Below are 16,184 nucleotides of genomic sequence, written 5' to 3' on the forward strand. Positions count from 1 at the left end.
TGCTGCTGTCTCCCTCTCTTTATTGTCTAATCTGTCTGTCTGTAATGCTTTTATTGTAGAGAACACATTTAACCATGGCTTCTGATGGCTGTTAGCTAGCTTTTTATGGATCACTGTTGTGCTAAATTTGCCCTCAAAGAATCCATGAGTTATATTGCTTTGTTCGTGTGGATGTCTGAAGGACAATAGCCAGGTGCACTGAACAGAATTACAATACGGTGTGTGTTTTGATGGTACACCTTAACACTGGGGGGCAGCTATGTATTGAATACAATGCCTAAACTATGTGCATGTCATGTTTCCAGTGTATGTGTGTGTGTCTGTGTTGTGACAGCTGGCTATGCAGTACTGGAAATACACTGTTGGATTTAACCCTAACAATCATCAAACACCCCCCCACCCCCAACCATTCCTCTGAACCTCAACCCTCCCATCAGCCCTAGCCCCGACTTTTGCTGGGAAACACACGCACACACAGGCCAAGTGCCAACAGCTCCATCAAGTAGTGTCCATGTGTACCAGATTAGTGATCATAGCTTTGTCTCGGACAGCGCAGCACAAACACCCACACACTAATGGATTCTGGACCTCCGCTCTCTCTGTCACTCTTCATAAGGGTGTTTATGGTTTCTGCCACAGGTAGGAACGCTCGTGAATCAGCCATATTTAGGAGAAATTAAACAGTGTCTTGTTAGTTAGGGATTTGCATGGTGTGGTGTGAATTTGTGAAGTCAGATTTTCAGGCTAATATTGAATTAGGTGCAACAGAAATTACTTAGACAAAGGTACAACATTCTTCAAGCAGGCACCTACAGTAATTTACATATGACTTTTGGCTCATCCAACTGTAATAACAAGAATTGTTTAAAAATAGATTAACAGTTTAAATAGTACTTTTACTAGTATTAGAGTACTTTCCCTGGTACTCATTATGCGTATGTTCTTACATTCAAACTAAATGTGGTACTCATCTACCAAACAAGTGTCATTCCAAAGGTTGCAGTACACCAAACACCAACAGGTTCAGTAAGGAATGACAACGAGGATATACTTTTGTTATAAATGTATATTGTTACTGGATTGTACTGCATTATTTGGCAGGGTGTGTACAGAGTTGCAAAAATAGACAGAATTTGTAGTGCTGGACAGTCTCATACTCATACTTTATGTGTTCAATGTGTTCTACTGTACAGTCCATTGTTAGTCTGGTAAATCAGACAAAAATTTTAGCAGACTTCATGCTGATTCCAGTTTCACACTCATTTTTCCTGAGGGACCAAGTATTTGCTGTGATATCCATTCAAAGGGATTGAAATTACTGTAATTCTAGGCACCAACCAAACACCACCAACATTAGTTTGTGGTTGGTAAGTTTGCCAAAACTACCTAAACGCCACTTACACAGGTATCCAGCTTGCTAGTGTTAGTTTGTTGTTGTTGTTAGTTTGCTCTCTTTAGAATAGGTTTGTCTTGCACTCCATGAACTCTTGTTTTATTGCTATCTTACTAAATGGAATTACAAAGAAATAATGTTTATTCTTCATTCCTGTCCTGATGTGTTCCATTTTGTACTGCCCTTACATATAGTTGTTCTTGCCCTGACGTGTGTGGTTTGTCAGCAGCTTCAGCAGTCAACCTTGAAGGGGAACTTTTCAAGGATTTGATGAAGGGTTACAACAAGAATGTCCGGCCCAGGGAGAAGAGCGGTGACATCACTCAGGTCGACATCAAGATGACGCTCACCAACCTTATCTCTCTGGTGAGTGAAGTTCAGTCTGGTGTTTTCTATTCATGCCAGTGGCTGCAACAACATTGTTTACTAAACTATCTCTCCTTAGAATGAAAAGGAGGAGGCCCTGACAACGAGCGTCTGGATAGAAATGGTAACCTCACACACACATCATCTGCTGGATTATTTTTAGCTGCTTTGCAATAATGATGAATTTTAACATATATATCTGCAAGACATAATGGTCAAAAGTCAAACCTATAGCATTTCTGTATGTAGCAATGGTGTGACTACAGGCTCAGATGGGACCAACCACCCAGGTCAGCTCTGTATGGGAACATCACCTCTGAGCTGCGCATCCCCTCCAAGAGCATCTGGCTGCCAGACGTCATACTGGAGAACAAGTGAGTGCGACATTTGACACCATAAAATGTGATTTTGAGAACATCTTGCCTCCTTAGTGGATTTCCTGTTGAAATTATGTTGCAAAGGACAATCATTCAAAAGTAAGTTATTCAAATATGCAGAGTACGGCAGCTGTATTTTACCAGAGGAACATATGGGCAGATTTTTCAAAAATGTGTGATATTTCAAAGGATCAAATGGGTCTTATTTGCCTGCTGGTACATGATGAATGAACCATTAGAGACTTACTGTTTTTAAGAAACTAGTCATAAAATGGATCTAGAAAAAATGTAAATGTAAAAAGTATTTATTGTAAATGTGTTCGAGAAGTGTCCATACTCCATCACACTTTAATTTAGGCAAAAGTAAATAGACTCTGTGCGACCTCAGAGATAAGATGTGCAACACTCCTCTTTATAGCATTAGGATTTGTGCAAGATGATTGTGTGTTTTTACCAAATACTTTTACCAAGTGCAGCTTTAACATACAATATTGTATACATACAATAAGTACAATAACTACAATGTGAGTTTGAATACACCAGCAAATGTCAGTTTCCCTCTGTTCCACCCTGTGCACAGTGTGGATGGGCAATTCGAGGTAGCACTTTATTGCAATGCACTGGTGTCTCCTGATGGCTGTGTGTACTGGCTTCCTCCTGCCATCTACCGCAGTGCTTGTACCATCACTGTCAACTACTTCCCCTTTGACTGGCAGAACTGCACCATGGTCTTCCGGTGAGTAGAGACGAGACGTGTTGGGATTTGATGATCGGCCAGCGAGAAGTACGCCTGAAGTTCAAATACATATAAAACACTAGATACTACAGCATAACTCTATTAAGATTATTACTCACCTCATGTTCACCAATTGTGCAAATATTTGTGCAAAAGAAGTCCAGTAGTGCAACTCCGGCATCCAGTATGTGTGAACTACTGTATATATATAGTATAAGTATATAGGTATTGGAATGAATAGTATCGTTATATTGTGATATAATTAATATGATGCAAAGTTAAAAAAAACTGTGTTATAAATATGTTACTACTTCTTATACCACTACTCCCATAGTAATAATAATACTGGTAATGGAGGACAAGGTTCCGGTGTATTGTTGTAAAGTGTAGAGTTTTTTCTTATTTTAAAATAAATATCTTCATACGTTCACAGGGCTATAGCTACCATTGAGAACACAGAGGTCACGTCCTCGGTATAGTTTCTGGGAATTTGGGGATTTTAACAACTTGAGGAGGATATTACACAATTTACACATGGTGGAGTTTAAAGGCTGATTCAAGCCAGTTTTAGAACAAATATCTTTAAATTAACTTTTTTCCCCCGCTAAAACATTAGATTAACTAGAAAACAGGGATTTAGTTCTTCTCCACCAGAGTTATACCATGGCGATATAGAGAAGGCTTTGAAATAGAACTTAGACCCTAATGTTGTGAGGTAAAATATCAAGAAAATGTAATTAAAGTTAAAGGATTTAGTTACATTAAATTGATTAATAAAATCAGAAAAATCCACAAATTGTTGGTGGCTAGTTTAATTTCTAATAGTTTAGGGCAATTTGGACTCTTGACCCTCAGTTCACATGAACATATGTCAGGTTTCTTTGTGTTTCAATTGAATCCACAGTGTACAAACCAGGAATGCTTCCTTCATTCATGGTCCCTTTTCACCGTGCTGTCTTCTAAAAGTGAATAGATGGTTGTGTTTGTTGTGGTGAGAGACCATATGTCTTCTCTTGCTGTGTTCAGCTCCCAGACTTACAGTGCCAATGAGATCGAATTGGTTCTCAAAGAGGAGGATAACCACACCTTGGAGTGGGTGGATATTGACCCGGAGGCTTTTACAGGTATAGCAAACTTTGAATAATAGATTTTGAATGATTGTTCAAAATAAAACTATCGTTACAATTATCTAAATTTGCTTCTATAAATAAAACAGAATGAAAGACTAATTTTGTTGTTAGAAAATGGAGAGTGGGTCATCAAACACAGGCCAGCTAAGAAGTTGATCCATACTCAGTACACTAAGGATGAGCTGGAGTACCAGGAGGTGGTCTTCTTCCTCATCATCCAGCGAAAGCCCCTCTTCTACATCATCAACATCATTGCTCCCTGTGTGCTCTTCTCCTCCCTCTGTCTCCTTGTCTACTACTTACCTGCCAAAGGTCTTTTTCCTTGTTTTGTGTATCTAAAAGCCTAATCTTAGGTAATCAGACCACTGTCACATCAACCTCATCCAAGTCTGGGGGAATCTAAGCACAAAATATACTAAAAAAGGGGAAAAAATGCAATGGGGTGTTGCTATAAAGAGAACTATTGTAACTAGATGTGCAATTTCTGGAGTGTTTCTAAATTCACAGCCAATCCAATTACTGCCTCAGGATTTCCAAGATCTCATCATCTAGATGTTCTCCAGACCTTCATGTGGTTGACAAGACAGAGGTCTGGTCATTAGTATATGTTTTCATCAACACAAAACCTCCCCACTACTGACTGAATATTGGTTTGGGTTTTGCAGCCGGTGGTCAGAAGTGCACCATGTCTGTTGCCACTCTTCTAGGCCAGACTGTGTTCCTATTCCTTATCGCCAAGAAGGTTCCAGAGACTTCGAAGGCAGTGCCTCTTATTGGAAAGTAAGTTTCATGTGAGTCACTCTGAGATTTCAGTCCAGAGTTTCAATTCAACCACTGCTGATCTGAAACAGTGCTGAAAAACATGTGATTTATGAACCTTTGACTGCAGGTATTTGATGTTTGTGATGTCAGTGACCACCATGGTAGTGATGAACTGTGTGATAGTCCTCAACGTCTCCCTGAGAACCCCGAACACTCACATAATGACAGACAAAGTCCGAAAGGTGAGACTGTGGCCAGACCAAACCCTTTTCTGAATGTAATTTCCATTAAGAAGCAACTGAATGAACACACTGTGAAGTCAACACGGATTATATCCTCTGACCTTGTGTCCTCTTCAGATCCTCCTAAACATCCTGCCTCGGCTGCTGAGAATGCAGATGCAACCCTGGACACCAAACAATGGTAACACCTCACACACTGGAAATGGTGAAACTCTGGCTACAGACAGGAGCAGTGTGCTTCTGGTCCCTTGCCGACGCCGCAGCTCCATGAGCCTCATCACCAAGGCGGAGGAATATGCAATGAAAACAGCTCGGTCTGAACTCATGTTTGCCAGACTCAAAGAAAGACACGGATTGATGAAATCAGTATTAGATAAGATACGTAAGTATTTGAATGAGTTTGCATAATGTTAAAGTGCACACGAGAGTGTTTCCCCTTGTGATTGCGTGAATGTCTGGTCTGTTTTGTACACAGATGATGGGCTGGAGGGGAGTACAGCCGAGCAGCTTAGTGCCAGCCTGGCAAAGGCCTCTCCAGAGCTGAAGCAGTGTGTTGCGTCCTGCAAACACATAGCTGAGACTGCAAAGCAACAGAACAACTTCCAGAATGTAAGCTCCACATTTTTACATTTGCTCATCTACTCCAGTTTAAATCAACATCAGTGATAATCTCCAATTTTTCTTAACCCCAGGAGAATGAAGAGTGGTTCCTGGTCGCCCGGGTGATCGACAGGGTCTGCTTTATTGTCATGGCATTGGTGTTTTTTATCGGCACAATCGGGATCTTCCTAATGGGCCATTTCAACCAGCCTCCCTCCTCACCTTTCCTTGGGGATCCCAAGAAGTATCTCCCGCCAATGAAAAATCTCACCGATCTAACTGAGACCGACTTCCTGGAGTGAACCAGGAGAAAATCTCCAGATTTTAACTGAAGTGGAGATCTGACGGTGTCCGTCAGTGATCTTTCACTAATGACTGGGGCAGAGATAGGATGGAGAAGATACAGCCGTGTGTATTTTCATTTGGTAATGTGGGCCTGTAGACTATCACAAAGTCAAAAATGCCGGGTCATGGTGATAAAGGATCCACAGCACAGCTGTGTGGATGCCACGCTTGATCCATGATGACGCATACCGGTGTCAGCTGTGACTGATTGTTGAGGTTGAGAATGTTTTTGCATAAAATGCTGTATAAGAAAAAAAGAGCAATTTCCTTAGCTCTTCTTGTTACCAGCTCAGTGTATGCTGTACTTTTACTTTTTCACCTTCTGTTGACTTTGATAAAATTCAAGCCCATCATGATAAACTACGTGAGACATCTGTTGATCACACATGTAGACAGTGAACAGCAGACAAATGTGTCAAATGAATGCTTTTACCAATAAAAGTACTACTGTAATCTTGTGATTGCACACTCTCAAAAATGTCTTAATCCTTCTGTGTTTGACACCTTTTTGTGGCACATAGAGAGCACTGACACCCCCCTGAAACACAGACTCACTACACAGCCCCCCACCTCTGGAAGCAGGATTTCAATTACATGGCTGAGTGGTGCCTTTCTAACCCAACAAAAGGCAGATCCGGCTGGCTAGGATGGAAACAGTAGTCGGGGTGAGACAGAGCCGGGGGACAGCTCTCCAGACCAACACACACTCACAAAGCCAAACATTACTACGTGAATATTCACACAAACACACAGAGGTGGTAAGGAGGTTTGTGCTACACCCCTCCTGATCATGACGACTCGTGGATGTTTGCCTGGTCTCTTCCTTCTCACAGTTAGATTATCAGAGTCTTTAGGTACCTGGAGGTTGACCACAGATGGTAAGCAAGAGACTTTTAATGCTCTATTGTGCTATTTCTGTCTTTATACTGTCATTTTAATAGACAGTAGCAAGGGTAAAATGCTGTAGAAGATGTTAACCATTTGGGCACCTGTTGTATCAATCACTGTCTAAAAGCAGGGCATAAGGTAGGGCTTCATTATGGCACTATGATCATCTTTGTTGTGGAGGAATATACAGTGTTGCATACAGCTGCAGAATGGGACCAAACAAGTACAAGTTGAGTGTGTGTGATGTGAATAAAAAGGAGGCTGGGGCTGGCTGCTGTGATGAAATCACTGTGTTTTAAGAGGAGGGTGTTTATTGGTGCCAAAGAACTCTCTGAACCAGCTGACCTGCTGTAAGGAACCTTGTGTGGTAGGGGAAAAGTTGTTTTTCTTGAACTTTCCGTCGTAAATTCAAGAGTTAACTCAATTTTCTTTTTAAATTTAAGACTTAATTTCATAGAAAAAAAACATATTTTCCATTTAGTTTGTAAGGAGAGCTATTTATAGCTTTAAACTTATGTTGAATTATTTTTTGAACTATCTAGTCTAGGGGTTCCCTAAAAACCTGGGGGCTTTTATTTTTGATTTCCATTTTCAAAACTAAATTCTGCTACTGAAAACTATTTAACTACTAAAGACTTTTCTCTCGTCTTTGCTTATTACCTATACTTCAGGTGGACCTTGCACTAAGAATTTAGTGTCAAAACTACCATTTCCAAAATGAATAATGAACCTTTAAACTTATAAACTGTGCAGTTTACCTCTCCGGGTACCTAAAATGTATTTAAATGAAACCCTTCGGAGAAGGGAAAATCATTGCTCGCAACTAGACATTGCTTTGTATTGAAGGTCACACACAAAAAAGGTTTGGAACCACTGATTTAATCCACCAGCTCCCAAAAAACACCATTACATATTTAAAATGACATGGTGTTGCCTAAAATTTGCTTTTTTCTTTATTTTATCAAGTTTATTCAATTTAACAAACAGTACAATGTTACGATATTCATCTACATATTCCTGAGCCCGGCCAATAAATAACCTGTGTATCCCACCCTCATCTATCCAACGCCATCTGGCACAGCTCATAGTTAGTATTTTAATTTCATAATTGTCATCTCTTAACATTACTTTCACCCCTAAATTACATCATTGGGGGGATATTTTGCATCACTTAACAGCAAATTTTCCAGAACATTTCCACACTTTCCATGCTTTTCTCTGAGGTGATATGATAAAAGTTCATTCCACAATTGCTGTTGTGTGGGGGGTAAAGTCAGACTTCCATTGTAGTAAAATACATTTCTTAGCTGCTGTCATAGCAAGTAAGACTATTTTACTCAGAGAAAGATTTTGCTAATTTAATCTGCAAATGTAATATTTAGGAAATACATAATGGTTGGACTGCAAGTTATTAAACTCCATAAGAAGAATTTAAATACTGTGATTTTACAATTACTTTTTTCTGTAACTGAAAACATACTGGTTAATTGTGTCGCACTATTCTGGTACCTAAATAATTACATCCAAACATAAACTAGTGATGTCTCATATACGCCTGTTACACAGTATGACATATAGTTGTTTGTCATTGTTATGTAATTGCTGAGTTCCACATATATTTTCAGTTTTACACCATGTCAGTGGTGACCAATCAGCCTCTTTCCTTTGGTCGACTGGAGCGAGAAAAGCACATCCAGATGATTTTCAGAGCTTTCCAGAACCGCTGTGGGCCTTCATGTGAGTGCCACACTCACTCACTTGCACCCAAACCCCACCAAACACCTCCTGACTGGGAATCTGATGAGCAGCCGTCTGGTCTGGCTCCTGGCAGGAGGGTGGAGAATGGCGACATGCAGCCACAGGGGAAAGCGAACAGGCCAGGGGTGGAGCAGCAGTGGCCTGGAGGTGCAGTGGGATCACACTTTATGTCTGTGCTGGAAACAGTCAATCAAATACACATCACTGCCAGACCAGAGCTGCAGGGTGAGTATTGTGCATTTGTGTGTTTCTGTTTGTAAAAGGGGACACTTGCAGGGCAGAGATTTGGCTGTTTTTAAAAGAAAAATGCTTCGTCATTGCAGGTCCACAGTGTGTTCCCAGGAGGATCTACAGCATCGCCACAGGAGGCAGCAGGTCACAGTTATTTGTGGCTGTGGAAGGTACTGGTCCCTGTTCAGCTACATGTGTCTTCACTGAGAACATTCATCCCATCTGCATCTCATATAAAGTGAATGACGATGTTTTTCAATGTATTCTCCGTCTCTCCTTGATCTCTCTCTCCTGTCAGAGAGTTCCTGTGTGTGCCTCCAGTGTTGCGGTCCAGCTCGCGCCTGTTCCTTGCAGGGCTTTGATTGTCAGGGCCGCCAGGTGTTTTATTTAGAAAGGCCCCTTAGAGTTGACGCCTGCTGCCTCGGTTGCTGCCTGATGGAGATGAGGGCCTACACACCTCAGAAACAACTCATTGGCACTATATGCCAGAGGTAGGCAGTCTGAATCTTTTTGTATTGCCCTTGTTTAACTTGAACAGTGCTGGAAAGTATATTTACTCAAGTACTGTACTTAAATATAATTTGGAGGTACTTTATATTCTATAGTATTCTATTTTGTGCTTTTTTATCTTCTTCTAACTATATTTCGGAGGGAAATATTGTACTTTTAACTCCACTACATTTATTCAAACTCTATATTTGCTAGTTACTTGATCATTTTATAAAATATGGTGCATTGTTATAGATCAAACTATCCAGCAAAGTGGTTAGAATTAGCTTCTTCCACATTAATGCATAAATACTAATAATCCAATAATATAATATATTGAAATAATGAGTACTTTTACTTTTGATACTTTAGGTACATTTCATTGCTAATACTTCGGTACTTTTACTTAGTATTAAAAAAACTGTCCCTATAAAACTGTTGACAGCGTGTTCTGTGGGTTAACCAGAGTAATGGGACACATTTTATAGACAGAGATGTTACTGTTAAATGTAATTTTTCATGTTTTTTTGTCATTTGGGTGAATGAACCCTCTAAGCCATTGACCCCCACAATCAGAATACTGTACCAGCAGTCTTAACGCTTTACATTCTCAGACTGAACAACTTGTCATGTAAGCCTTTTTCCATGCCACCCTGAGCCACTGTAGATGCCCAGGCCTGTCTGTAAATAGGAATGAGGGCCTTTGCTGTTCCACCCAGCCAGGGTGTAGTCTAAACCTGGGAGAGTTAATGCACAAAACAGCTGTCTGCACGGAGACACGATGACAGAGCTGCTGGGAGGTGAGGGAATGCGCCATCCTTCCTAATGGGAATGTTGGCTAATGGGAGGAATCGCAGCACCCATGTCTCCTGTAGTCAAACCAAAATACTTCCGTCTTCATCTGGCCTAAATCTGACTCCAGGGTTAGCTGGGGTGCCTTTGTGTGTCGAATTTAGAGTTCTCCAGAAGCAACACTCGATGAAGCTGTGTCCAATTAAGACTGACCTGGCAGAGGTTTTGGTGACCAGAGATCTACTTGGTATAAATATTCTCTCAGTTGTGCTCGAATAAAGCATGCCCCAATTTGACACCAAGCAAACAATGGTTTTGGTTCTGCAGAATCATGACAGCTGAAAATGTGATCAACCAAGCATCAAGGCTGCGCCAGTGTGTGAAGTACTGGCCAGTGTATCTGCCAGGTTGCTTATTGCATGATTATGTAAGGAAATGTGTTGTGTGTTGGCTGGCTGTGTTTGCAGGTGGAGTATGTTCACCCCTCTCCTGGAAGTGTGTGATTCAGAAGGAGCATCTACCATCAGAATTCAGGGCTCCTGCTGTCCATGCCGCTGCTCCTCCAACCAGCAATTCCAGGTAGTAATATGTAAGCAACCCAAAATAAAACGTGTTTCTACGTGTGTATTTCATTCACTCAATTTGGCTTTTAATCATATCACCAGATTGTCTCCAACACTGGTGAGAAAATAGGCACAATATGGAAGAAATGGCCTGGCCCCAGTGACGAACATAACATGGACCATGAATTTTTTGGGCTGGAGGGTGAGTTGTACCTATTTGAAATGCGATTTCCAATTTCTCATGAAGTGGTTTCCAAACTTCTTCTGTTATGTCCCGCTTTGGAGGCAAAAACAAAGCCAAGTTGAATTTGATTGAAATAACATTATTAAGAACTTGTATGTCCATTTTCACGTATCTTTCTCATTTCTCTAGTTTCTTTTGTTCAAATGAAAAAGTTAAACTTTGCCCTGACAAAGTTTTTAACACCAAAGACACAAGGCTCTTCCGCTATACTGACAGTCAACTCAACAAAACCGATGTACTGTTCATCGTGTACATTACATGTCATTTTTCTTCCTAAATAAATCTTGATAAACGGAATCTTGTTTCTTTAACGTTCCCAAATAAATCAGATTCATAGGCCTTTTTCACAGCAGATATTTTGACTTGTCATAGCAGGAAAAGCACAGGCGTTACTAAGAACATTAACAATGGCTCCATTCCAGCAATTAATGCAATGCAACGCAGCAATTAATAAATGAGTTACATCTGTGTTTACAAGTCAAAATGTCTGCTGAGTAAAAGGGTTATTCAACTTTAATTTCACTCCACATTTTCTCCCTAGTGTGCACTCCGTAGTTTGGGAACCACTGGCATAATGTATTTTTAATTTTAGCAATGTCAGTTGTGCCATTTCTAAATCTGTATCACTTCTCCAGTGCCACTGAGTATGGAATCACACAATAAACTGCTGCTGCTGGCAGCCTCTTTCTTGTTGGTAAGCATATGCATTTTCTATTATCACTCTTGCAGGAAGATACTTTATATTGTGTTAAAATGGGCCTTTTTCACAGAAGGGAAAGCACAGGTGTAAATAATAAATGGCTGAATTCCATTTAGCTACTTCAGTTTCAGGGTCCTGGTATTGTGCATGCTGTCACAATGTCATGGCTTACTGGGACTGGGATTGTTATTATGCTCTTGAGCATAATGCATATGCTCATATGCTTTTCCTATGATACATCAAAATGCCTGTTGTGGGAAAGGCCTATATAATTTAATTGCCTTACTGATCAACTCACCTGTTTTCATTATTTTTTCTACAGAATCACATGTTCTTTGAAATGAGCTGATCAATCATGAGTAAACTGACATTGTTGAACGTGGTCTACAACTAATGGACACTCCAGCCAAGTCACTTCATGGTACAAGAGACTGCATCATTGAATAGTATTTATAAAACAGTAGGGGCTTGTGTAGCATTTAAAACAATTCAACATTTATGAAAGAAAATGACACTGAACCGGCTTTAGCAGCAGATGCATATTTGACATTTATTGCTATAATCCATCAGGTGAACATCCAACAGTGTTTCTTCACTTTTGACACACACCTGCACCCATCATCACACCACCAAACATGGGCAGCATTACAGTTTTTCAACTATAGGCGCTTTCTTGACATGGTTCCAAAAAATGCTCCAGAGGAATTGATAAAAACTGTAACAGACCCTGAGCCTGATTCATTTCTTTTACTACAAAATGGAAAAGGAGTGTAGGTCAGTGTTTCAGCAGTCCTATACACCTTTGTTGAGGACATTAAAGCAGAGCCCATCCCTTGGATTCTTTAAAGGCGGGGAAAGACAAAACAGACAGAAGGGAAAACTGGTTCGGGTCGGGCTGAAGGCCAGGCACAGTGATTTAGGCAGCTTGGCAGTCCATTCTTAAGATGCCGGTTATACAACCTTCTGCCCAGTACAGGATGGTCCTCCTCCTTTGGGATTTAACTTCCAGGTCAAAGATGGAGAATCGTTGCTGATTCAGTTAAGTGGTCTTTGAAGTGGACTTATTTACAAAGATATCGTACACAATAATAGTAATCAATCTAGTTCGAAATGACCAGAGGAACTGTAGTTAAAATACAGCACTATCATAAAATAACATCTACCTGCAACCCTGTTTGAGTCCCAATAAAACAGATTAACACAAACTTATTTTGACAGCAGGAAATATGATGTTATGTTAAGTAATAAAATCTGATCTAGTATTGTTACAGATTGGTTTTGTTGTATTTTGTCAAGTACACTTTGTTAACAGCTAACGACCAGATCAGCAAACACCAGTCACATGGCCTCCCTCTGGTGGCAAGTTAACAGATGTTACAACTTGCATTAAAAAAAATAAAATTAAAAATTGGAGGCTTAGTTCTTCTCTGGTTGATTAAAAATAACGCATATTTCTCTCTTCTGCTTGGTTCAGTGTTCTGTTGACAGGATTTCCAATTTGACACAAAGAAGGAATAGTCTTCTCGCCTCTGTTCCTGTCTTCACGTTACACAGTGCCAATCCACGTAGAGTTATCCTTTCCTGGACTCGTCATCCCCCAACACGTCACGTACACACACCTGTGCACCACAAACACAGACGAGCAACATTAGCATGAGACAAAGTACATCAGAGAAAAACTAACTCCTAACTAACACAGCAACAGTTCTTACTCTCTTAGAGGTTATCTGTGTGAGGGGTTAACGTCCGCCACTAGCATTCACCAGACCATGGAAGTCTTCCCATGCTCTGCAAACAAAGGATGATGCAGCACATCATCATTCACAGAAAAACAAACTGTTTAGATATTCATGCCTTTTCACAACAGCATCAATTTACTGCAAAAGCACATGAAACATGATGGAGATGCATACATGGTTGTATTGTACTTTCTTTTATATCAATAAATAACAATGACATGATAGAAAAACAGATTTTGCCTGGGTTTTTTTTTTTATAGCTTACAATGTTGTAATGAAAGCATTTAATTAGTAAATCATGCTTCTTAAAAAAAGTAACAATGTAATACTCCAAAGTAACACTACAAATAACAATTATTTAATTATCAATTATAGTGTTGATCATTTCTTAACTTAAATGTTAATAAAATGTAAAAAAAAAAAAAAATGGTGAAAAATCATATTTTCCAAACAACAATCCAAAACCCAAAGATATTCAATATAGAATGATATAAAAAAAAAGAGAAGCAGCAAGTCTTCACGTTTGACAAGCTGGAACAAGCAATGTTTTGAATTTTTGCTTGATAAAAAATAAAATGTATCATGATAAGTCATAAGAAACATTAGCACTGTTTTACATAATTCTGCTCTTTGAAGCAACACTCATGTATTATACTGTAGTTAAAGTGTAATCCCACATTGCCTCCTGGGTGAGAAAATGTTAAATTTGTGAGCATGCATACATTTAAGTGTGTGTGTGAGAGAGAAAGGTTAAAGAGAATATAATAAAACAATGAGACATACATACTTAATGCTGTCTGTGTGAGTCTTGTACTCCATGATGGTGTTGGGAGGCAGGTTGAGGACTCGGCGCAGGGTGTCTCTGATGCGGGCAGTGGTCGCCTGGTCACTAGCGGTTTTGTTCCAGATTGAGATGATGTCCTCCTGGAGAAGAGAAGCCGAGAAGGCATGTCTGAGTATGCTGACGTAGGCAGTGTGTCACTAGTTGTAACAGGTGTGTGTCTGTTTGTGGGTTTACCTGAAAGCGTACTGACACCACAGCCCCACAGATCTCCTCTCCTACCATGAACTGCTCCCCGAGCATGGCCAGGATCAGGTTCTCCCAGCACCGAGACGCCAGGCCTTTCCTCAGGCGGATGATCCACTTCCCACCCATCTTATTGGCATCATCCTGAACACAACACAGGCAGGTCTTCAGAATGGGCTTTTCATTTATCAAACCAAAGAGATTCAATGTATTACAAGGTTAGGCCTTTAGTGTACAAGATCCCAGCGAATGAGAACCCACCTCCCACATTGGTTTAATACCCTCCTTGAAGAGGTGGAAGTCACTATGGCCTGTCAGGTCGCCTGGCCGGATCATGTGACTATAGAAACGCCAGAACTGCTCCACCTTGGGAAGGACAGGAACTGTTTATATCAACAACTGTGGGAGAAGGAGTCAGCATAGGCTTGTATTTACAGATTTGGGCTGTGTCTGGCTAAGGTAGTAAACAAAAGCAAAGAGTGTCCCCTCCCTATCTACTGTATGCCCTCTATAAAGAGGTCATGAGCATCGACATACTGAAGCAAAGCTGCCAATCTGTTTGATGTTCTGTTCGTAGCTCTGAGTGCTGGCGGGTCGCCCTGGGGTGCGTCTGGAGTACCAGAAGGTGTAGTTGTATTGAAGAGGGTGCTCTCCTGCCCCTGGCACCACCATCTGCAGAAAAAAAAACAAAGTGATCTAGCCCTGCAAGTAACATTGAAGCTGCAGAGACACATGAGTCATTCTTTAATAGGCTCACCTTTTTCTTGGAGGTGTTCTGTTCCTTATCCTCATCTTCAATTTTTTCCTTCTCACCGTCTTTCGGTGAGCCTTGGTCCTGGTCGTGGTCTCCACTGTCATCATCTTTCAGACTGGATTTGATGAAAACACAGGCAGCAAAACAAAAACGTTTGTGTCATACATTCACTACATTTAAATTAAGGGGTACATACAACCCTGTCGACAGTTAATTAGGTACACCTTGCTAAAACTAATGCAGTCTAATACAACAGCACTGCAATAGATTTGAGAGTTTTAAAGTCTAGTTGTCTATTTTAGAGAGATATCGAGTCAACTTTATGGTCATTTTGGAGGCTGTAGTTTGTGGTGCTGTTTAACTGTCTAATAAACTGTCAACTGAGTGTGCTTTTCCCTGTGAACTGTAAAGATGTAGACTGTTAATGATGCACACGTAGACATCTCCACTTAAACTATTCTGACCGTGAATAGCCTACAACACACTGTTAGCTATCTGCCCGTACTTTAGGGCCATGGGAGTCTAGTTTGAGCCGAGACTGCGCGGACCTTCCACTGCCTCTCAACAACTACCACACCGAGGATTCAGGGCCTGTACGACCAGGCTAAGCTACAGCTAGCAACACAGCACACTGCCCATCATAAAATACTATTTAACCTCTGTTACTTCCCTTCGCTGTAAATACACCTGTGTTTGGGCCACGCTCTCATGTGGGTATATAGGCTCACACAGTGCATGTAGGACCATACAATAAAGCTGACACACCTCTCTTTTTACACGCAACAGCTTTCATTACCGTTACGCTCCCCCGTGAATTTGCAGTTACGACGGGTAGTCCACTCTCTGGAAGATACTCCACACAAACCTTTGATTAACGGTACTCACGCGTCAAATTTGTTGTTCATTATTTTCTAGGTGGGAGCTTTTCGGAGTCCGACCACAGCCTCCTGAATTCCGCAGGAACGGCGGCGCGCATAGCACGTGTACGCGCACGTCGTGTGTTGGTTGTGGTGATCAACGTGGAGGGGTGACATGTCTTTCTTCAGTT

At 40.8% G+C, this 16,184-nt stretch overlaps 3 protein-coding genes across 7 annotated transcripts; 2 read left to right on the forward strand and 1 right to left on the reverse strand.

Annotated features, from left to right (window-relative positions):
* The first annotated feature begins 460 nt into the window (after window positions 1-460).
* Window positions 461-6,425, forward strand: chrng (cholinergic receptor, nicotinic, gamma). 2 transcript variants are annotated; one of them, XM_044218816.1, is made up of 12 exons: window positions 461-639; window positions 1,623-1,759; window positions 1,839-1,883; window positions 2,009-2,133; window positions 2,717-2,872; window positions 3,899-3,996; window positions 4,114-4,314; window positions 4,668-4,782; window positions 4,892-5,006; window positions 5,124-5,388; window positions 5,482-5,615; window positions 5,699-6,425. In XM_044218816.1, the coding sequence occupies exons 1-12, from the start codon at window positions 576-578 to the stop codon at window positions 5,906-5,908; spliced, it is 1,665 nt and encodes a 554-aa protein (XP_044074751.1). In that variant the 5' UTR covers window positions 461-575; the 3' UTR covers window positions 5,909-6,425. The 2 variants fall into 2 exon arrangements, with proteins under 2 accessions (XP_044074751.1, XP_044074752.1); XM_044218817.1 differs by lacking the exon at window positions 4,114-4,314 and having other exon boundaries at window positions 462-639.
* Window positions 6,426-6,484: 59 nt separating this feature from the next.
* On the forward strand, window positions 6,485-12,295 carry LOC122886513 (phospholipid scramblase 2). Of its 3 annotated transcripts, XM_044218819.1 has the most exons (9): window positions 6,485-6,829; window positions 8,465-8,576; window positions 8,671-8,822; window positions 8,921-8,998; window positions 9,127-9,319; window positions 10,577-10,688; window positions 10,775-10,874; window positions 11,552-11,610; window positions 11,939-12,295. In XM_044218819.1, exons 1-9 carry the CDS (start codon window positions 6,742-6,744, stop codon window positions 11,963-11,965), a joined length of 921 nt encoding a protein of 306 aa, XP_044074754.1. In that variant the 5' UTR covers window positions 6,485-6,741; the 3' UTR covers window positions 11,966-12,295. The 3 variants fall into 3 exon arrangements, with proteins under 3 accessions (XP_044074754.1, XP_044074753.1, XP_044074755.1); XM_044218818.1 differs by having other exon boundaries at window positions 6,794-6,829; window positions 8,465-8,822; XM_044218820.1 differs by lacking the exon at window positions 6,485-6,829 and adding an exon at window positions 6,845-7,206 and having other exon boundaries at window positions 8,465-8,822.
* On the reverse strand, window positions 12,141-16,174 carry eif4e2 (eukaryotic translation initiation factor 4E family member 2). Of its 2 annotated transcripts, none has more exons than XM_044218821.1 (8): window positions 16,022-16,174; window positions 15,140-15,251; window positions 14,920-15,054; window positions 14,644-14,748; window positions 14,374-14,526; window positions 14,143-14,279; window positions 13,329-13,404; window positions 12,141-13,235 (listed from the first exon to the last, which is right to left on the reverse strand). In XM_044218821.1, the coding sequence occupies exons 1-7, from the start codon at window positions 16,039-16,041 to the stop codon at window positions 13,356-13,358; spliced, it is 711 nt and encodes a 236-aa protein (XP_044074756.1). In that variant the 5' UTR covers window positions 16,042-16,174; the 3' UTR covers window positions 12,141-13,235; window positions 13,329-13,355. The 2 variants fall into 2 exon arrangements, with proteins under 2 accessions (XP_044074756.1, XP_044074757.1); XM_044218822.1 differs by having other exon boundaries at window positions 14,139-14,279.
* Between the last annotated feature and the right edge of the window lie 10 nt (window positions 16,175-16,184).

Source organism: Siniperca chuatsi, linkage group LG13 (assembly GCF_020085105.1).
Source record: "Siniperca chuatsi isolate FFG_IHB_CAS linkage group LG13, ASM2008510v1, whole genome shotgun sequence".
NCBI lineage: Eukaryota > Metazoa > Chordata > Actinopteri > Centrarchiformes > Sinipercidae > Siniperca > Siniperca chuatsi.